The 24,082-nt window shown below is 32.4% G+C and overlaps 1 protein-coding gene across 1 annotated transcript; it reads right to left on the bottom strand.

Moving 5' to 3' along the window:
- Positions 1-779: 779 nt before the first annotated feature.
- Positions 780-23,784, bottom strand: LOC132949397 (cadherin-86C-like). Its single transcript, XM_061020265.1, is given in 26 exon segments — positions 780-1,059; positions 1,061-1,564; positions 1,566-1,705; positions 1,708-1,754; positions 2,178-2,287; positions 2,289-2,513; positions 2,515-2,595; positions 2,597-2,653; positions 2,655-2,744; positions 2,746-2,776; positions 4,489-4,616; positions 5,599-5,704; positions 5,810-6,014; positions 6,120-6,221; positions 6,548-6,644; positions 7,248-7,423; positions 9,213-9,549; positions 10,496-10,648; positions 12,922-13,012; positions 13,529-13,721; positions 13,784-13,907; positions 15,692-15,958; positions 18,661-18,744; positions 18,866-19,110; positions 19,958-20,204; positions 23,404-23,784. Coding segments are annotated over 25 exon segments (3,831 nt in total). The 5' UTR covers positions 20,157-20,204; positions 23,404-23,784; the 3' UTR covers positions 780-1,020.
- Positions 23,785-24,082: the final 298 nt, after the last annotated feature.

The raw sequence follows: 24,082 nt of genomic DNA, 5'->3' as shown, positions 1-24,082 counted from the left end.
ATTTAAAGTCGAACATTCATGTGTTTTTAAATTAACAGGATTCTAGTTTATAAAATATAGAGATTATCGTAAAACATATAATATTGGTTTAAGTATAATTTTCCCTGGTGTTCGATATAAACCAGTATATTATTAATGTATAAAAACATAATTTTACTCTTATGCTATATTCCATTAATATAATATTGCAGTTTACAGGAACATATTTTTAAATAGCTGCTAAACGCTATAGGTAAAACTTTACTAAAGTACTATTTATGTGGTAAGTAGCCATGTGAGTATGTGCGACCCATTGTCCTTGTGCGTTCTGTGAGAACGACAGAATTCGAAGTTGCTGGACAGTAAAAAAAAAGTATATTATTAATATTTTATATTCAAGCTGCCCCCGCTAGACCGCAATCATAAAACCAATTGACGTTTTTAACTCATAATGGTAAATCATAGTTTTATTTTTAAAAATTTTTATCGCCATTTGTAACCTTATCTTGCACACTACCATAATTTTTACAATAAGTGCTTTTTTCTCATTGGCTTTCGAGAAATCGAGAATAATGCGTTAAATAATACGTATATAATCGAGATTTTTTATATAACTTTTTTTTTAGACACGCGGGTTACAACTTTGTGGTTCATTGAAAAAAACATACTTAAACCAATTTTTCTAAGCCTAAAATTTTAATAAACCGTAAGTAATAGATTTTTTTTCTCAAAAAATGTCTCATAAACGCCATGTGGTCGCATGTGATAAAGGCTAAAAAAAAATAATCGACCAATTTTCCTTGAAATCTTTTTGTATATATTTAAATAAAAATAAGGAAAACGTCAAAATATATAGGTACGTATAACAAAATAAAATAAAATTCTGCTAAAATAATCAAATAAGTAATATAAATATATAGGTAGATGACATACAATTAATAATAACAATTATCAAATAGTTTTTGGTCGCGATTGTAAATTTTAGTGTCACCACAATGACGTATCTACAGTTTATACGGTGGGGTGAGGGGGAATCCAACATCATTCCCAATTATTGGAGGACGAGTCGGCGCTGCAGTTTGATCTTTTGCGTGGCCACGTCGCCGTACGCTATGGTGAACACGCTTTTCTTCTCCAACATTTGCGCGGACCTGAATGGCGCCCTGCAGCCGTGGTGGGCGGGCAACGACGTGGATAACCGTCTACGGGCCAGGGCGCGAGACCTGAGCGACGGCGTCATGTACTGCAACTGCCTGTCTAGGTCAAGTTCCCGAATACTGGAATAGGACCGGGACTTGCGCTTATCGGCGTCCGCCACGTCCACCGACAACGACGACGCCGACGACGTGGCAAACAGTCTCCGCCGTCCCGGTGCCGTTCTCGCCCCTACTCCGGATCCCCCAGCTACCGATCCTGATCCACCCATTGCCGATCCAGAACCCGTTCCCGTGGCTCCGCGTCCCGCCAACGACGATCGCAAGCCGCTGCTGGCGCCCGAACCGCTGCCCGTCTCCTCCATGATCGGACTGTTGAACAATTGTCTGCGAGGCATGCTGGTCGACCGGCGTGGACAGTGCGCAGACCTAAGAACACTCCCGGTCATCGTAACTCCTACTCCGCCTGCCTCCGCTGCCATCGCCGCCGCCGCTACCTCGCAAACACGATCTAGTCGTCTGTGTGCCCGCGTGCATCTCCGTCTGCGTGGCCATGTTAGCTCCCGGCAACTCCTCGTCTCCAGTCTCGTCATCAACTTTTGTTGTTCCTCCGCCAAAAACCTACAAACATTATGAGTAACTACTTCGATCATAGACTTACTAATATAATATGGACTGCGCGTCCCAGGTTCCCCATACACTTCTGTAGGTCGCTGTTTGCCGAAATTACTAGAAAGCTTAGTCATACCTGTGTGAATATAATGAGACCCTGACTACCTAAGGGTGTATGCTATCTTTTTCTAACAATGTTTGCCCCTGAACCTCTCTCTCGGCTATCAGTCCATTTTCTTTATAGGTCTATTTATCGTATGGCACATTTGACACAAAATATTCATAAAAAGTTGTAACATGGAATAACTCAAATATAAATGATAATAAAAATAAATAATAAAATAGATCGATTTCAACAGGTCTATGACTTCGATACTCTAATACGATAATTATATTACCATGCAGCTATAAATAAACAATTATTTTCCTCACTTGGTCAATAACACGTCTCTTTGGAATGCCGGTCATTTTCTTTTGTTCTTCATCGATATCTTCTTTTTTTTTACTTCTTCGAATTGCGTTTTCTCTACATTTCCTTTTACCGCTTCCGTTGTATTGATCATCAACCCACAATCTCGTCGGGTTTGAACTGTTCAAAAACTTGTTCATAATTACTTTTTTACCGGCCAATTCGTCAAACACGTTAAATCCTCCCACATTGGACGCCGAGTCCATTACTTCCAACGAATCGTTAGACATTATACGTAAGATTTCCGCGTTGCCTTGTTTGAAAAACATTTCTTGTCTAGTGTCGGTTGTGTCGTCGGAACCAAGATCTCCGTTTGTCTATGATCCTATATTCATTGCCTCCGACGTCCTCTATGAGCAATGACTCTGCGCTCGCTTTTTTTCTTAACCATATTCGGTATCACCTTTGTCCTTGTCCTTTTCGCTATTCGGATCGGAGTTTACAGGTTTCTCACTCAAAATATATACCTTTTGCCGAGGGTCAATTTCGGTCGATTCGCTAGAATTCGGTGAAGGCGCTTGAATACCTTTTGTTTTTAGTACGGTCGACATGGTGGAGTTTACTGAAAAAATTATATAATATAACGTCATACAAATAATATATAATAAAACGACTTATTACCAAACACAGCTTCACCATTTCGTCACATTTAAATGAGCCATAGCGTACGTGAAAAATGATCATAACTTAATAGGTACCTACTTATAATGCTGCACTATAGGCGTTGTTATAACCGTATGTAGTTATGTCATTCACTTTAAGTTGTGAAAAACTTAAAAACATCAAATATGATTTATAACGACCATTATTCAACGATAATCGCTATCGATTTGTTTCATTTGGAAGTTTGATTTTAAAATGAACACCCGAGAAACCTTATAATTATATGTGTATTTCTTTTTTTACCGTCACTGCGTGCGTAGTGTATATACTATAGATAGTATAAAACATATGGTTGAAAAATGTGTAGGTATATTAGAATAAGCAAATTAAAACAAATAATATCAATAACAATATAAATTGCGAATAATCGACAACCAATAAAAATAAATATTCCATTCACTATAGTATGTCTGTATGTATCTTATATTATTTACCTAGCTGCATATAATAGTCGATTATTATTTTTTTTTTTTTATGTAAAAATTATCATAAAATTAAATTTAAAATGTTCGTTTTCGTAAACTTACTTAATTCTACTACTACATTAAATATTTATTTTCGTTTTTATTTAATTTATATATTTATTTAAATTACAAAACTAATATATGCTTTAAATTGTTATGTTCAAAACGTATAAAATGTTGAATACCAAGTGAGTTCGTAGGTGTCTATTTTTTCTGTTAATACCTATAGTTATTAAAGAAAAAAGATTTATATAATTATTAAACAAATTTAAATAATTTATATTCAATACACCCTTATTAACTACCTACTAGTTTTAGATTATGATTTTCGGGATTTATGAACAGGAGTGCATCACTGAATCGTTAATATAATATTATCTACAACAAAAGCTTTTACGGCCAGGATTATTTTTATCTAGTCATATTATTATAAATATAAAATAAATTTTTTTTTTTTTTTTGTAAGTACCCAACAGATTTATTTTTTTATTCATCTTGTTTTCATCTTCGCTTATATAATATAATGAAGTTAAAATACAAAAGTAATTATAAGCACAACAAAGGAATTTAAAATGTTTGAAATGTATTGATATACCTATAGGTTAATTTGTTTTAAATTCTATTTGAGTTTACAGATATACTATCGTCTATTTGATTTTATTAAATACATTGTGAAAAATAACTAAATTATATATTTATATGGAAAATGAATAAATTAACTTATTATATATTACTCTTATTAACATATATTAATTATGCATGATATTTTTAATGTATTATTATAATTCAAATACATTTTAGGTTAGGTTAGGCTAGGTTATTATAGCAAGATTTAATATGCGATTGCAAATATTGTGTTCCATTTTATTTATGTTATTCATATTCATCCAGCTTTAAATTTTAATTGTATACCTACTATATTTTATAATTTATACGTAAATTTATTTTTTTTAATGATTTAAATGTTTTTACCTTAATACTGAAAAAGATAAATTGAAAACTAGTTTAAGAAATCAGTAATATTTCTTTTTAATTTACCGACCTATAACTTGTCTGCCACTTTATACCCACTATACCTACTTATCTAAAATATTTTTCTATTTTTCTAATAACGAACTAATGAAAGTAGCTTATATATTATACTCACTTGTGAATACATCGAAGATATTGTTGATAACAACAGCAAAATAATAGTGATAAGGCCGCTAATAATATGGCTAGCAATAATAATAAATTCAACCAGAAAGACAGATTTTTATCGTTGCGGTAATCCACCTATAAATAGACATTTCCTAGGTTTAGTTACTTCATTAATAATATTAATAATAAGAAAACATCTAAAAACGATATTATTTTGTTGTTTATGGTAGATATCTAAGCAGTTTTACTAATATTATGGTTGAAATAGTTAAATTTATATGTATTGCCCAATTTAAAAGAATATTAGTAACCCATTTGTATAATAAACTGTGATAGAAATAATATAGGTATAGAATACTTTAGCAGGCATGATAAATATTCTTGTTCCACAGTTCAATTAATGAAACAGAAGCCCACCCAACAAAAAACCTATGAATACATAATTTATGTATATTTTTTCTAAAAATAGTAATCACTTATTGCCTATTTCTAATTATAAGTGTACTGCTGTTCAGATTTTTCATAATAAAATATCCCCATATAATCTTTATTAACTAATTAGACTTTTGTAATACGATTTTATTATTATCATTGAGTACATGACACGCCACTACTATTTTTTCATAAAATAAAATACCAATATACCATGGTACCATGGTAATTAGATTTAATTTTAGTATACATTTAAGTCAAAAAACCTAAATACATTCATGGTTTAATGACCCCCATTTAATTACTTATATTTATATATTAATTGATTAGTCCCAAATGAATATTTTGGTAATTTAAATAGTTTAACTTAATTCTGTATAATTTATACATATTATAATAGTCCACAAAAACTAATTTACATTGAAATAGTTTATCAAAACGAAGCACGAACTACACGTGGATCACGGACTACTTAAAAATGATTAACGTTGCCCGATTTTGGATCTAGAGACTGATAATTTTTAGTTTGATTTGAGGAAGCACTAAACTTATTTATTTAGTGGATATAGTTTATTTAAATTTTTTAAACAAAAAATGCTGCAGAGACTCATTTTATTGCAGTACGGTTGCATGCCTACACTATATATCGACTTATAATAATTCATTTCAATAACAACTATATTACTTGGGCCATTTGGACTTCGTTGCTGCACTGGGCTAAGTGTTTGCGGAACTCTTCGACGTCGATTACGGTATTCGTATTGTATGCGACGGTGGCGGTCACAATATTTCTAAGCACAGACAATAATAATGATATAGTAACCTCGTTAGTTCGATTGATGGATTGAAGACGGAAAATATACTATTATGAGGTGCTCGTATGTAATATTATATACTTTTCTGTGTTGGCAGCCGGTCGTTGGACGTGTTCGTAGTTGGGCTTTATCGAATTGATGGTCACCTTTCCGCCCGTCAGGCGTTCTAACAGATTGTGCACGGCCGCTACATCCATCGAAGCGGGAATGAGAAACGTCATTTGTCTGGCACCGGACGACGGTGGATAAATTCTCACTTGTGTTGTGGACGACCGATGGGGCACGCCTGTAGTATAAAGCATAATGCATAAATAACAGGTGATTAGAAATGGTTTAAGTCCTGCCTCAGACGACCTGCAGTCAGATCTGAACCATGTCAATATGGTCTTACCTAAATCGTAAGCCCTGACTGTGAGTACGACGAACGCGCTGTTTGTCGAATCCCTTCTGGTCCGGCTCGAATCGTACAAGTCGCTGGATATGAACAGTTCTCCTAAATGCGTTTTTGAGTGAGTCGTAAAAAAATACCGCGTTTGATTAATTGCCGGTGGTAGGATAAAACTGTAGTTTAGGGGTTTTAGGTGGTCGCTATATACGACGCTATAGACTAAAATTCCGGCACGACACGACAATGTGCGCCGCTCGGACACAAAAGAGTCGTAAATTGTGAGTATAGCACACTCACACACATAATATAATAACAAAAATAATAATAAGACAATATTTCATCGGAAAAAATATAACGTCTGAGCGCGCACCAGTATGTATGTTTGTGTGCGTGTGTGTTTATAATATATATCTATGGACTATGAGCCTTACCGGTTTCTGGATTCAGAGTGAAGCGATTGTTGTAGTTGCCGTTTATTATCTCATAACGCACTACATTGTTCGGGGCTTCTGCGTCTTTGTCGATAGCCTAAGACAAGAGAAGAACAAAAATATTGTGGTCGCGTGGTTTAATATAGTGTTTGGTTTGTATAGTATGAAATAAGAAAATATAATGTGAATAAAATTATTTTATACGCAGTACACTTTTTCAAGTTTTTCATTTCAAAACTAGCTATAGTTTAGTTTTCATATTTTATCAGGTAGAATCTCGATTAATGTGCTCTTTAGAACCATTGATTAGTATAACGTACTAATGTACGTAATAATTTATATTTAATCAATTGTACAATATTAGTGTGAAAGGAAATATTTCTGAAAAACTATACGTATATGGTATATAACGTATCAAAGTATACGGAACAAAATATTATATTTTTAGAGATTACAAACAAAATACAACACTATCACCAAACTACAACCATCATTGCTTTGACTGTTTAAGTTCTTAAATTCGAAATAGACTATAGCCCCCACTAAATTTTTTTTAGTCACATTTTTAGAATATAATTATGTTGTGTACCAAAAACATAATTGGCTACCTATATCACCTCCTATATAAATTCATCACGCCTATGGAAATGGTATATTTATATATTTGAACGGTCTCGTTAAAGTATGAAAAACTGTTTACCTTGATGAAAGCTCGTTCTGTGAAGTTACGCATATCTTGTGTCAAGACGAATTGGATCGGCATGTCCTGGAAAACTGGTGTTTCGTCGTTAATGTCCAACATGTGTATAATGAGGGGTACGGTTGTCGCTAAGCCACTTCCATCCATGTCACGGGCTTCCACAGTTAATCTATACTCTATAATCAAAGGGAGTTTTTCGATATAAGTGCGCTGAAGTCAAAATATATAAGTCTACATTAACTATTTTTAGAACTAAAAAAAGGTTGTATAGGTAAAATGTTTTATATAATAATAATATAATGCGTTGTATTTTTAATATTATTAAACGATAACGAGTTATCTATACTATATAAATAATAAACTATATAGATACCTCATACCTAAACTTTTAGACTAGTGATTTTGGAATTTAATAGAATAATGTAATTTAAATATTATTTTCCGAATTTTCAAGTTAAAACTAATAAATTTACATCGGAGATTAGAATCTATAGGTGGAAGATAAATATTTTAAAAACAATGTAAAATCTGCTCTTTTAACTATAGAAATCATTTCAAATACAAGTTAAACCCCATTATAAAAATAATAGTAATAATATTAATGCTCTCAAAGAAACAAACAACACGACATTGATAACCATATTATAATATTATATAATATAAGACTGTGTGCGGTATATTTTAATAATTTATCAGTGCGCCAGTGACGGTATTATAGTACATATTATAATATATACTATATAGGTATTGTATATATAGATCTATATACTACTATTATTTCGATTTCATTACGAGAAATTAATGTACAGACCTTCCTCGGCTGCTGTGAGACAATTCACGTTATCTGCGCAAAAATCTAGTGTTATTAATCCGTAGAATACCAACGTCGAGGTTGGCGCATATATGTATAATATAACTAATGGATTCCCAACGCGGGTCGTTTCGTAAAGTAGTTTTCTCGTTCTCGGTTCATAACACGCAAACGAGACACAGCAGATAAAACATAATTTAATAAATTATTATTAACAATAAGCATTTTAGCCCGTATTTTTGATTCTCAACGAAGCTAAAAATACGTATTAATTTCAAGATGTATTTATTTTCACAATAGCGTGTTCTTTAGATTCTGAGAGCAGCGTTGACCGTATTGCAGGTTTTACAATTATGCTGTTTTTTTTTTGTAATTTTTATACCTAGTAGAAAAAATAGGTAGTATTTGCTTGTACATTTTATGTATTTGGTACTTAAAGTTTGGGGTCAAAACTCAAAATTCAAAAATTCCCAGTACTTTTTTAAATAATCAGGAAAAACAAAAAAAAACTATTGGAAAAATACAGAAATTTTTACGCAAAACTACATTATCTATAAATATTTTTTATCTATAAGTATAAACAATTGAAATTTTCGACTTTCTATACATAGTTTTTAGGTTGGAAATGTAATAAAATGATTCTCATAATTTGTGTTTACAACAATTAAACAACAATGAAAATACATCTAATCACAATTGTTTTTAATAAGCGTTTGAATTTAAAACGTTGACTAGTTATGTCAAAACTCAAAATCATGACAATTTGCAAATTATTTTGCAACTAACAATTCATAAAATTGTAATCTTAATTTAGGTTTGAAAACTTTATACGATGTTTCTCATAAGTCATAAGTTTTACTTACAAGAGTTTAATAATAATTTTATTTATGATGTAGTAGATACCTATATAGGTACTCGTATGTACTCATATAAATCATAAGTATTTGAACATATCAAGTAGTCATTTTTATATATTATCATATTATATTGTATACTTAAATGTAATGTACTGTCGTATTGAGCCCATTACGGGCGCTTATATTTATAAATAAATAAATAATTCGTTCATTGTTGCATTGGTGCATTACCCCATCATTACGTACGTGTGAAACTGTGTAAGTATAGTACACGAGTACTTGCTGCTTAGTGCTTACCTGCGGATTCCTCTCGGTCGAATCCATGATTGTCGTTGGACACCACGATGGCGCCCGTATTCGGGTCGAGTACCAACGACGAGTTCTTGAAGCCCAACACGGCCGTGTACCGGACGCTGCCAAACGGTCCGGTATCCGGATCCACGGCCTCAACGGTGATCACGCGGACGCCGGCCGTGGCGTTCTCGGGCAGCTGAACGTCGTACTCGGCGCTCGTGAACCGCGGGGCGTTGTCATTGACGTCGTCCAAGTACACAACCACAGACGCCCTGGCCGAAGTCCGTGTGCGATTCGTGTCGCCACCACCGCCGGGCACGGACAACTCGGTCGCCAACACCTACATCACATTGGCGATCATTATTGTATAATAATTATTACCATCGTCGTTTTCGTGATAAACCATTTGGATGTCGTCGGGATGTAAGGTTTGTACTTTTATAGTCGTTTAGACGCAGCTCAAGAAATCTCAACGTCGACCGTTTTCATCGATCAGTCGAATCTCTTATAATTTATCGGGAAAAAATATAATATGGTGGTCCTATTATTATTTATTATAACGAAACTGTTAGTTTTATTTATGGACAGTGATGTTCAATCGTACTTAGGTGACCCATCAACCAGCCATCGGCAGCGAATACCGATCCACGGAAAGATGGCAGTGATCTCCCCGGTAAATACGGATTTATGAATTATGATTAACCTTCAATTAATATTATAATTATTAGCTAATTAAGAAATAAATGTTATAACTTTTAAGTTATAATACATAATGTCATGAAAAACAAATTGAAATTTCAGAGTTCATATATTAATTCATAGACGCAAATCGCAGGGTGGCTAAGAGGGCGTAGACCCCCGTCCCAAATATCATATTAGCCCCACCAAAAAATATACAGTTTTTAAGTTGTGTACTTGTGTGGGATCGAAGCCATTGATCACTCACATTGATGTTAAAAATGTTAGCCCCACCCCCCCTTCCCCCCAGAAGTTTTAATGGATTTATGCCTATGTATAATAAATTATGGCTAATATATTTATTATTTATTAAATAAACCCATATATTGACTATTGGGTATGGATGGAATTGGTGAATAAGGTATGGACGGGTTGAGTATTCAAAGAAATATATTACTAAAAGTATTTAAACACTTCACCACGTTACTGCAGATTATATATTTTTCAACGACGAAAAAATTAACACGAAAGACAAAACTACAAAACTCTTGGACTGTTGTGCAGTGTCGTGCCAGGTGTAGTGTACGCCAAAAACGACTATACTTAACCTCAAAACGGACCGATCGGCTACTCTCGAAGTCCAACAAATGGTTGTTGCGCACCATAATGGTGAACCGGCCATGTCTGTCAATCACGGCAGGCGTCACTTCAAAAGTTCCGTTATTGTTTTCCAAAGTCAGCGCGTACACTGACTCCTTGCCCTATATATTTATATATACATATAGAAAAGCGTTTAACACGAGTGTAACAAAAATGTATACAATAATAACACTCGAGTACTCGATCCACAAACGTTTGCAAGTGATGAGCAAAATATTGATTGCGGCCTTACAATTTTGTTTCGACCTCCAAGTAAGTCCAAGAGCTGCAAGTTTGCACCTAGGCGGGTTAACTGGCATTATAGTATTACCCAGTGGCGTGTAGAACATATTTTTTGGGTGAGGCCCAGCGACATTTTCTATTCCTATATGACTGTATATATTTTAGTATTTACCAGTTACCACCTACCACCCCCTTATGATCAAATCGGTATACTTCTTTAATAGTTTTTTACGTCTTATTCTAACTGTCAACTGAAATTATTATTATTCAATTTTGTGTACAGGTAACTGAATATTTTTGAATACCCAGTCTGAACCGGTGTATTTCATTGTAGCTATATATATAGTAGAGTAATGACACAATTATTGTTTTTCGTGCATTGTTTCAATATATTATATTCAGATCTCAATCTCTGTCCGCAGACTACAGAAATTGCGTATAAAACCTAATATTGTATTTAATAAATATTGTCAACATTATTGAATGCTTCCAAACGTGAAATAACCGTAGAATGTGGACTAAATAATAGGTTATATATGTAATAGCTGGACCAGGCCCGTTCGTAATTTTATATACATTGCTAAAAAGTAGACATTTCGCTATTGTACCTATTTGTATCCACTGTATACAATTTTTGTCAAAAAGTAATTGTAAAATTAACAATATATTATGTTTTATTTTTGACCAACCCGAGTAGGTTATAGATATCCAACGTCACGGTCGTGAATATAAAAAATAACTGCATGACGGTGTGTGTATAGTATATCGAAGCAGGTGTTGCCTATTTAAACTGTGTAAAATACGGGTCAGTTTGTTATACCACATAACTAATTTTCTAATGCATCAATTAACCCCTAGTAAACTCCAAAATATCATAAATATTGTGTAGAACGTGTTTTTATAAAAAATCATCTAAATCGTACGTTTAAAAATTAAGTTATAAATGAAAAAGTGCGAACTTTTTAATGGAAATTTATAAATATCGGCGTTGCCCAGGACAAAAATCGTGGTTGTTTAACTCCTTTTGGGTGTAATTCGCTGTAGAAACAATGTCTTTTTAAGTGTAAACCATATTATATTTTAATTTTTAGCCATCCCACGTCGTTACCTGTGAGACTAGCTTGTGATTATGTGAACAATATAATATTATCAGGTGGCAATCTATATATTCAGAGATATTCTGTACTAAAATACATCGAACATGTGCCAACAAGTGTATCGCACTCAGTGGTATTTTCTTGGCTTTTTAAATTTAGACTCAGTGGTTTAGACTGTGCGTTGATCGGTATATCAGATTTTGAAACTCCTTTTCACCTTTTTAGGGGATGGATTTTGAAAAATCCTTTCTTGATGGGTGTTGTTTACGTCATAAAACGAAACTACTGAATAAATTTCAAAGTCATAGCTTCAGCAGTTCCGACTACGCGATGATGAATCAGTCAGTCAGGACAAGTTATTTTATATATATAAAAATAATATTATACAGTAAATCGTTTATTTAATTCGTTACCATGATAACAAACAAACTGTGTTTAAATACCCACGGAAATTAAACACTTGTACGTAAATGGCTATTTAATCCGTTCTATGTGCAATTAATCGATTTTAATCAACAAGTAAACGATCCCCAGCTGATGACAACATTTTTGCACTATTTTTTATTTATTTTATTATTTGTTGATAAACTGACATAAAATATTATAATATGCTCATCACCTAGTCATTATATTTATTGAATTATTAATTTTTATCCATTTAATAATTAAATCAGTTTACATTCATGTACCACATAGGTTAGCATAGGTACAACCTATCTTAGGCCTAACCTTTCTCCATGGACATCCTGGCAAATATTTGAAAAGTATTGGAAATAATCTGATTACTAATCCGACTACCCACGGACACCAACCCACCGGTTTTGGTTAAGGCACGGCCTCAAAAAACAGTCTTCACCACGCCACTGGTATTACCTATATACATTTGGTGAGAAAAAAACAGGACTTCGAGAAACACCGTAGTTCCAAGAACAAGATCAATATATCGTCCACAAAATCCACTGTCATGGCAGTGTTTAATATTGGCCTTGCTTATCACAATACAGCAGTCTGCACGTGTAAAGACGTATACATAGCATAATATACAATATACATACCATACTGTCATCGTGCACTTGCATCACGTAACCATCGGTGAACGCCAATGTCGTCCCTTGACCGCTGTTCTCGTTCAGGCGGCAAGCGTAACTGCGTATCCACAAGTCGTAAATATATTTTAATATCTTTTTCTAAAGTAGGCACAATATATAGGGGAGCCGAAAACGCGGGATTAAAGGGAATGTGACAGTATCGATATTTTATGCTATTTCGAGTTTGTTTAATACATGTTGTATCACCGTAATTGTCCACGTATATAACATTTTTTTGTATTTGTAAAATAAGATTTTGGAATATTTTTACTTTATTATAGATATGAGATATCTACAATTATTGAAAGTTTAAGTGTATAATATTTTTGGCTTACCCGTACTCAAAATACAAAATAATAAAACTGTCATATATTAATAATATTATATCTACATAAAGTTATACTTAATGTATGTCTTTAAAACTATTGAATTATTTAATTCCATCAATGTTTCAAAGTATAATTGTGTAAGTTTTAAAGCTTAGATATGTGACGACTAGATGAAAATACCCAGTAAGAGAACAGTTATTACGAGGACAAACACGATCAGACACCTTGTACGTGATATTATGTACTTTTCGTTGTGGAAATATGGAGGCCGGTCTACCACGTCGTCAAGTATAATCACCACGTCCGCCAGGGTGGACATGGCTGGAGGCTCTCCGGTCCCGGTTACTTCTTCATCTGCCATCACGGTCAATATAGCAGGCTGTTTTCCACCGGTTATTTTAGTCAGCTCTGACATGGACCTCTTCAACTTTACCTCGCCTGTGACAAAATAAAACACAAATTATCGTTACCAAAACAGAGTTCAACAAACGGCTACTAACCTGAGAATAGACCTATTTCGAACAACACAGTGAAAGGCCTGTTTTCCGAAACCAAACCGTATTTAATTCGCCTAGGTCGACCCCTATCGCCGTCTATTGCCTCCACTTTAGTCACAACATCTCCCTGTAAGACCATAAAACAAATATGAGATATATGTAAGGAACTTCTAACATAAAATCTCATTTCTCAGATCAAGAGAAGTGATATCGCAAATGAGTTTCGTGTTAGACTCTTGCATATTGTATAATTTCTTTCATTCCAATAGTACAAAATCATACAGTTAAACAATATAAAAAAGCTTAAGAACGTGAATATATTAAATAAATTTGGAGTTTTCAAACTAATAATAATATACGTCAATGAGCAATGGCACAAAGACTACAGCAAGTCCACAAATTTCCTCACTTTAACGATTATAAAAATAATTTTTAAATTTATACTATTCTCGACTTCATTGTCCTCGTTCATTTTATAACGCTTAACAATAAACAAAAATGACTTTCACAACTCAATTATAAAAATTAATTGTTTTATATACCTACTGATGTCTTTGACACGTTTGCATTCACCTCTTATTCATGCTTGTCATTTTTGCGATTCCTAGTCATTCTTTATTCATTGTATATTGACCAACTTTATAATTGCGCGCTATTCTCACTTTGCTTCTTTACACTGGTTTTGTTCTTACGTCCTACCTCGATTAAATAAACGTTACTAATAAGTAATAAATAATATTATTTGGTACCTACCTCTATTTCCACAAAAACGCTTTTATTTTATTTCTATATATAAAACGTGTTGTGAAATTGTTAAAAATGTTTACAACGGTATTATCACTTAATATATGGTATTAACATTTAACGTACAATATTATAAGTGACGAATGAGATTTGAAGCAACAACGAAATAATCAGATAGGTAATGAAAAAATGTACAACCATCGCAATAACTAAAAGCTGGAACGATTTCGTTTCGTATATTTAAACTTTAAACATTCCATAAAATAAATCGATATTTATAGGTTATAAATTAAAATATAACTGTTATATTATATTTATAATTCCCTATTTTATTCATTACTTTTCATTGTGCACATTGCACATATAGTCACAATGCCACATTGATAACTAATAGAAATACTAATAGATAGGTACTTATAAAGAGGACACCACACACACAAATTTTGTCTCCGTCTTAAAAAAGCGAAACTATGACCAAAATTACAGTTCACATTTAGTTATAAATTTTTTATGTTAGAGTGAATATTTAAGTGAATTAACTATTATCAAGCAATAAACTTAAAAGTTAAAGGTAAAAACATTTTCTTCGTTTTATTGTAGGCGTTTTTTCGATGTTTTAAAGCGAGTCAATTTTAAACATATATTACCTAGTTATAACTATAACAATAACGCGAAAACACAGTTTCAACCAAACACAGACGGAGACTCGACACGGAGGCAACAAATGGTGTATGGGCGTATGGAGACCTCTTATACTTATCTAATATTATTTTTTTAGTCTGAAGAGGGTTTCAAAAATTAATTCATTACGCGCCTCCATAGACTTTACGATATTATACTATTATTTTCAATCCTTTCTCCACGCATCCACCTGGACATTCTCTCGTACAATCGTCTATCACAGTGCATAAACATTTTAATAGGTCCCTATGCATATATATACAATATACATAACTACGTATATAGTACGTAATGTTAAGTGCATAACATTGAAATCGAATTCGATTTCTTCTCGATACACATTATTCTTAAACGTTTTATTATTGTTATTATTATTATCATCATTGCCATTATTATATTATTGTTATTATACGTTACGGATAATATACAATATATTATGTGAGTGCGTGTGTGCGTGTGTGCGTAAACGATTGGTGGTGGCCTCACAATGGACATGTTGTTATGCAGATGCACTATTGTTTCGAGTCGGGTGAATATCGGCGGCGTGTCTTGCACGTCTTCCACGACCACGATGACCTCGAACGCCGCCGCGTTTCTGGAATCTTTGCCAATCTCCACGTACATGTCCAGTGCAACCACTTGCAGTCGGTACATGTTCCTGGTCTCGAAGTCCAGAGGCCGGGACACCGATATCGTACCGGTGGTCGTGTCCTTGTTCATGCGCAACCGACCTATGGTCAACTCTGGAGATCCCTAAAACACATGTAAGCGAGAAAATCTTATTTTTTTTTTTTACTTTACAGTCTATTTATTTGTATTGAAAACTATAATAAAAGATAAACAATAATAATAATAATAATAATACAAATATTGATAAGTAAAATAAAATATTTAAAAAAAGCGGGTAAGTGGACTGTCAGCCCATAATATTACTAAGTAATATATTAATTGATGATATTATTGTGGTTAAAGTAAATTTATTTTACTATTAGGCATTAGGCATTAGTACCTACAACTATTATACAGAAGTTTAAATTAATTTTTGCCAAAAAAATTACATTTGGATTGTCAATAATATTGTATTATTGTATTTTATTTATAATAATATACTCTAAAAGTTTTATATATCCACGAAAAATATTTTTAAATTACAACGAACAACATTTTATTGATATTTATAGAATAAAAAACTAAAAAATTTCATATTTCAAATGTCTATAAATAACTCAAAACGAGTCCAAACATTTTGAATATTTTGTCATATATAGAAAATGGTAAAATAAACTTTTATGAAAATTTTGAGTACCTATATGGTTATAATAGTTTTTGTGAATAACAACAAAATAAGAAAATCGTTGTATGAGAATTACTGGTTTAATAATAAGAATAACGGAATTACGGAATTACGGAATTACGGTTGAATATCCAATGTCTAACTTTAAATGCTCGTAAAAAATCTATTTGACTTTCTGGTAAACTTTTTTTTTTGTTGGTAAATGTAGAAACACTTAAGGGGTACCTTGTATACAAATTTAAAATTATAATTATAAATAGAAAAATTTTATGAATTTTTAACTAGAAATTAATAATATGCTAATTTACGTGTTTTTGATAATTTTTTTAAAATTTTGACTTCAGGCGTTCATAAAAAAATATTGTGGATTTCTGCTCAAACATTTTTTATAATTTCTACTAACATCAACTTATGAGAAACGCTGTATTATATTTTCAAGTTTTCTGACGGACCGAAAAAAATTTTATCGACAATAGTTAAAAAAAAACTAATAAGACTTGAAATTTTCTTATGCTTATAAATAGTTTAAAAAGAGTCGCAATGTTTTAAAAGTCTTATGGTTCATAGAAATTGCTAATAATATAAACATTCAGTGAATATTTCATCTATATTCAGTTATTTATTTAACCTAAGTATAATACCTCTTTTAGTTTTACACTAAAAAACAAAATCGATTTTGGTAAAAACCGATTTTGCGTAAAAGTCTCAGTTTTTCCTTAATTTTTTGTTTGGTTTTCTTGACGTTTTTTTAAACTATTGGGTATTTTTTACTTTCTATCCCCTAAAATACCAACTAGATTCACTTTTCTACCAGAAAAGACGCTGTTGAAGAAAATTAAAGCATAAAAGGTGATGACAGACACAAAATCGCTCCACTCAGAATCTAAAATAAACGGCAATGTAAAACGAAATGTTGGATAAAAGTATAAAAAAATAATTAAACTATTCGGATACGCAAGCACAACTGCAGAAGTCGTCATGTCGGTAAAAGTGAGTGCATATGCCGGATTATGGCGATTGTGGTGTGATAAATAACTAATGATTGTCAAAAAACGTAACGCACACGGTCCCTTGATCACTGACCACGTGCAACTGAAACCCGGTGTACTTCTTTTTTGATGCATCAATTAAAAAAAAAATGAATATCTAAATATTATTTTGATCTAGTAGGTTTATATTTTATAGGTACCTACGTCATGCCGCCATGAATAGAACAAATCAATGTTTCGATCGATTAACTTTGGATTATTCGTATATATAAGTTGATTAAATATTGTTGTTATGATTAATATTTTAATTCTTTGAATAACTGATCATTTTTACTAAATTCCAACTTCCAAAGTAAAAGATTCCCTTCTCTCCACAAGCTTTGCTTATAAAGAGGATTGCTCATGTAGGTATAGGTACTTAATAATTTTATTTTTATTTAAATAACTGAACTAAAATAATGTTTACTTATTTACGTTCTAAGTTGAATAAATCATTATAGTAAAAATTATTATATAACTGCATCTATTGGCTAATTGTAGACGGTAAATATTATATTTATTAAATATACCTACGAAACAAAAATAGGATTATCAAAAAAAATCACTATAAAAAAAATGTAACTATATGACGTATAGAAAAATCACTCATATTGTTTGTCCAACAAAATTAAGATAATGACATTCGCGCCGGTAACATAACATTAAAAAATAACCATTGCCGTTACTGCAGTTAGTGAAAATAAAACATTCTCCCGAAAAGCATGATGCAGAAGACATCGAATGACGCGATGAAATAGATAAATGATCTAACAAATATGTATGAATATTAAAATATATCACTAAAATATGTAAATACTTATTTATCTTAAGCTCATCTTTGCAAAGTATTTTTAGAAAGTTATACTATTATTATTAGTGTAATAGTAGGTAAATATAAAAAAATATATTCACTATAATTATAGGTGTATTATAGAGTATAGAATTATATAAGCACATTTAAAAAGTAATTAGGTAATTTAAACCTTTAATAGGTAAACATTTACTCTGAAAATATAATTACTGTCGATTGTCGACCAAATGTATATCTATTTTAATTTACTAATATTTTGTGTATATAAGTGTAACGTTATACATATAATAGTTATTAAGGGTTAGATATTAAAATGTCTCACCCTTAGTTCAATACTAGCGGACTTCCGCGATTCCGTATTTTTCTTGACAATCACGTATTCAAGTTCAGTGTTGACTTTGACGTCCTGTTGTAGTGTTTGATGACATCGGTTCGTAAGCAAAGTAAAACATAATTTCAAAGAAAGTGTTTAGCGAAAATAAATTCCGAAAATGTATGAAAAACAAACTCGTTTTACTAATCTGTACCTCTGGTACGACAATGATTGCAGGAATGTGAGGAAATATCGTTTCGACATCACTCCGAGCTTCAGTTGCCACCAGCCGAACTGGCACTGTAGTGGTGTCTCCTCTAGTGTCCCGCACCGTTATCCTGAATTGAAAGGTCTGACCTGGAATCAGGACTCGATCCAAATACACGTCTGCCTGACAACCGGCAGTGGTGTTAGGGGGACACGGAAGATTTTCTATTCTTATAACATAGCTGCCAAAATCTATAAAATCATTTTAAAAGAGTCATTACGCTACCTATATACTGTCTAATGTAAATAGTTACATTATAATTATAATTTATAGATCATAGTTTTTTTCACTTCACTGAAAGCAGTATTAGGATTCAGGAACAAATAACCAATTGTAAAAACATTTAAGACATTATAATGTCTAACCTTTTTGACTAATTGTACAAATAATTTGTATCTAGGCATATGATGATAATCGACTTGTTAATAAGTAACAATTTGTTATTATTTGGCAAATTTTCTATATTTAAATTTTAAAAAAGGAAGAGGCTTAATAAATATAAATACTCTTTTAAATTTAGGTTAGGCGTATAATTTCGTATATTTTTATGGGTGGGCAATTATTAGTTGTGTTATAAGATGTATTACTAAATCATAAAATTTAAAAATAAAAATAAAATTACTGAAGGGAAGATAACTGCAGGGCGTCCTTATAACTCCTATGATTAATTGAAAACGATGTAAGAATCAAAACTTTTAAGGAACTAAAAGAAAATGCGGGTAATCGATAAGAACGGAGAATTTGAGTTGTAAACCAACATAAGGGTTGAAAAAAATAAAATACAAATAATATTGCTTAACATTTTTTTATCATTTGGTCGATAGTTCCGTCAGTTTAATATCGAAGCCAGAAAAAATATTGATTAAAATTCCGCCAAATAAAATGTTACAAATCCAAAAGATTTATACAGTTTTGAAGACGCTCTCCCGTTCATATACGCACACTAAATATCTGTGCAGGACGAAAGAATAATATTATACTATTGATGTATAAAGCACACATTTCACAACGCAAATTATATTATAATATCAACTTTACCGGTGGCTTGGAAATACAGCGGATAGTCCTTGTCGTGGTCGGAAGCCCTTAGTCGATAGATGAGTGATCCGACAGGCGCGCCGGCAGGCACCATCAAGCTGTCCTTAAACTCGGCGGCGCCCTCGAACGTCGGGTAATTACCGGCGACCGTGACGACCACGACGGCGGCCATCGCCAGTAACGTGGTCCAGGCGTTCATCTGCTGCTGCTGCTGCTAGAGCGTACTCGCCATACCTCATAATCACACCTACACATCGACACAGACGTATACAGCACGCGAATCGTTAATCGTGATTTACTTATATTTATCACAATAATATCATCGGCGCGACGAGGTGTGCAATAATACACCACACTACAATATTATGTACTATATTACATTGTATTGCATTATATATTGGTACACGGCAGCGTTCATTTCGATATCATACATGTATTCATATATATATATATAGGTATATATATATAGGTGAGTAGGTAGGTAGGTAGGTACACTAATTGCAGTAAGCACGTGAATTATAATTTTTTTTATGATAAATTTAATTTTTAACTGTTATTATTATTAAAAATTGTATTACAATTATTATAATTCCATATGTGGGCATATATTTAATTTTTGAATATAGAATAGTCTTCTTGAATATACATTATACACGTGTATATACACACCTATAGAGGTACAGAGATCGCCCCGTGCTCGATACTAGATAACTCTTGATCTTTAAACCTGCAGAATAATATACTATATAATTGAATGAAATGAATAATATTATTACGGGTACGCGTAACCGTTGTGTTTTAGCAAAGATCTTATAGTATCCATTCAATGAACGCGCCCACGGAATGGATACTCGTGTGCTATGTATATAATATTATTATGAACACTATGGTTGAGCCACGATTGTGCGGTTATTATTATTATATTATATTATATTATTATTCTCAGGTCGTTTATAACCAACGATTTCTTAATGAGTGTGGGTGTGGGTGTATACGTTTGTGTGTGTGCGCGTGCGTGTGTGTGCGTGTGTGCGTGTGTGGAAACACTCTCGGTTCGATAAATGCAAATGTGACAGTCTATGTACGAACGGACGGCGGAGGTAAACGAGGTCACGGAATGGCCAGAGCCTTTGACCTGTGTCCATTCAGTAATAAAGCGAATAAAACGAAAACCCAATTTCACGTGACTACCGGTCGTTAGCCCTATACGCTCCGTGCCGTTTTAAATAAACACTATAGATATGAGGTGGCCGGGAGAAGGATTTTTGGCTTTTTTTGTTTAATGTACATAATATGTACATATATAATATTATGTTTACACGTTAAGTATACGCATTTGCTCAATAAAACACAGTCACCGCTTCACCGTAATGAATAAATTTCCGTCTGTGTATTTATGAGTCCGTTCATTTATTATTTTCTTGTGCTTTTTATTTTACTTCCAATGCCACCGAAACAATCGTGCTTAATGCAATTTTCTAGACAGTGTCAGTCAACTGACACTGCGAACAGAAAGGGTGGTTGTTAAATATGTATTACAGTGGTCAGTTACCTACAGCCGGGTCCGACAAAAATGCATTGCGTTTTTGACGATTTGACCCGAAAAATGTATGTAACGACCGATGTTATGTGAGATGTATGCTCGTACCTACCTGTGAATACGCGTACAAAATCAAATTAGCATAATTATTAGAGCCCAACTAAAAAAATCAATAAAATTCTATTTTTGTTTGCTTTTTAAACGTTATAATATTATAATAAAGTCCTTACTCGGTATAATTCCTTATACACACATTCCTAATATACTCTATTGGCTGAAGTTTTGGAAAAATTGTATAGCTAAAAAATAATATTAGACCATAATTCCAATTTCCAGAAGTCACCACAAATTATTATTATAATTAAACAATTTAAACTTAAACTGCATTATACTAATGTCTAATACCATGCAATGCTTTTCTATTTTGTTGCATGCGTAATACACTAATATAATACACAGATTGTACTTTTCGGGAATTACATTAGTATTGTGGTAAAAGTAAAATATATTGTACGCATACTTAAATACTTTTATATATTTTAAGGTAAAATAGTAGTATTACTTGAACAAGCCACAGCATGTTTACCGACAAGCGGTGGTGTAATAGGAATAGTATTACCCTACTAAAAACCATCAAGTATGATTTTTACTGCTTATAGTGCTTATATCATTGAATCGTTATAAACATAATATTATTATTTTCGATATGTCATAGTAACTTTCTTCAATAATAAGGTATTCGTGAAGTGTCCGTTACATTTATGCAACAAAGTTGCCGAGTCAAAAATAAATGTAATTGTTAATATTACTATTGTAGGTACAATGGTACGTCATACGTATACATAAGTGCTCACAACTTTTATTGAATAATTACATTTTAATACCGATTACTCCAAACTGTTTAAACTTCGAAGATACCCCGTAATGATACCTAATCTAGGATTTTATAATAATTAATAACCATAATCACAATATTATGTTAATCATTACATTTTCTAGCATTCCTATCAGCCGGTGTCTGCAATATACTTACTGATGTAACTGATAGGTATGTATATCGTGAGACTGGAATTCGATATTACATGATTGGAAACGACTCTAAAATTATTTGAATCCATAAGATACGATTACCTACGAATATTATCTACCATTTATCAAATGAAGGTATCTGTAAACCCTGGCCACCGATAACATACCCACACGTCAAAACTGTTGACAAAAATGACATTAAGATTTCAACAAGAAATGCCAAACTCTGGTCATCTAACCAACTAGCCAAAACACAAAATGTGTTAATAAACATTGTTATTAAAGATGTATACAATATTTTCATATACAATATTTTCATTTGCCACGTAACAATGTTTAAAAACCGTTCAATATCGTCTTTAAAGTAAAATATAATGTGCAAATTACGAGTTAGTTAAATACACAACAATATGCAATTGTGTTACAAAAAATGTTAAAATAGTAGCACTTATTATACATTATATATGCACGTGTGTTTTTTGTATCAATAACACATATTTTAGTATATAAAAGAAAAACACGTAAATACTCAAAACACAATATTATTGTCGTCGTGGTCTTTGATTAGGTTCTGTCACAGTTATGAAAAAAAATATTATCTACCGCGTCATATTTGGCCTAACGAGCAGAAGAAAGTGCAATACAAGCAATTCAAAAGTCATAGCTATACGCGTATTATAGCGCACAAATCACTTTCAACCGAAAAAAGATAAATAGACACTAAAACTAGAATGGAGTTACCACGAAATAAAGAGAAATTCGTGCTATGATATAATTATAACAACCAAACTTTGGGAGAGTATGATTTTTATCGTAGGAAAAAAAGCACGACGCCGAGCAAGTTTAGTGTTAAAAGTTTAACTGTTTATAAACTTACTGTATACGCATGGTTTGAAAACGAACACCTGGCATTTGATGTGGCGGTAAAATGATTCATAAATAAATCAAATAAAGGTCAAGTAACATTTTATTATTGTTTAAGAAAAATGTCAATCTTGTAGCTGTTTTTTTAAAAAAAAAAAAAAAATGATTACTTGAGTGGATATGTAACTGACCTGTACGATGACAACATTATATTATAATACTATTGTTCCCGAGGATCCGACGGTGCTGATATAAATGGAAAGACGTAGCCGCAGCCGGTTCTGACCATTAGACGACGTGCATGCTAATTGTGTTGCCGTGGATACGCCGGACAACCAAACATTGCGAAGTACAACCGATCAAAGCAGTCGTCCAACGACTCGCCTTTATCTCTATCCAATCTATTAAATTCCCGAGAAATGGACTTATACTGCAAGAGAACACGTTTTGTTTTTAAATTGTATTATTCTTGGTGTTTTGCTGGTTAATAATTACGAATTTTGGACTTACCTACTAATAGAAAATTCGGTAATATCGGTCATTGTATCAAGAACGTATAAACTACTAATTGATTAAAAAACTTGACAACATTTAAAAAAATAATATGTACACTATAAATGAATCCAAATTTTTAGAAAATAGTTCAGTCTGGAATTATAATTAAATCAATTAAGTAACAACTAACAATGTTA

This window comes from Metopolophium dirhodum, chromosome 7 (assembly GCF_019925205.1).
Source record: "Metopolophium dirhodum isolate CAU chromosome 7, ASM1992520v1, whole genome shotgun sequence".
In the NCBI taxonomy this organism is placed as follows: Eukaryota; Metazoa; Arthropoda; class Insecta; order Hemiptera; family Aphididae; genus Metopolophium; species Metopolophium dirhodum.
This window is presented reverse-complemented; position numbering and strand designations above follow the sequence as displayed.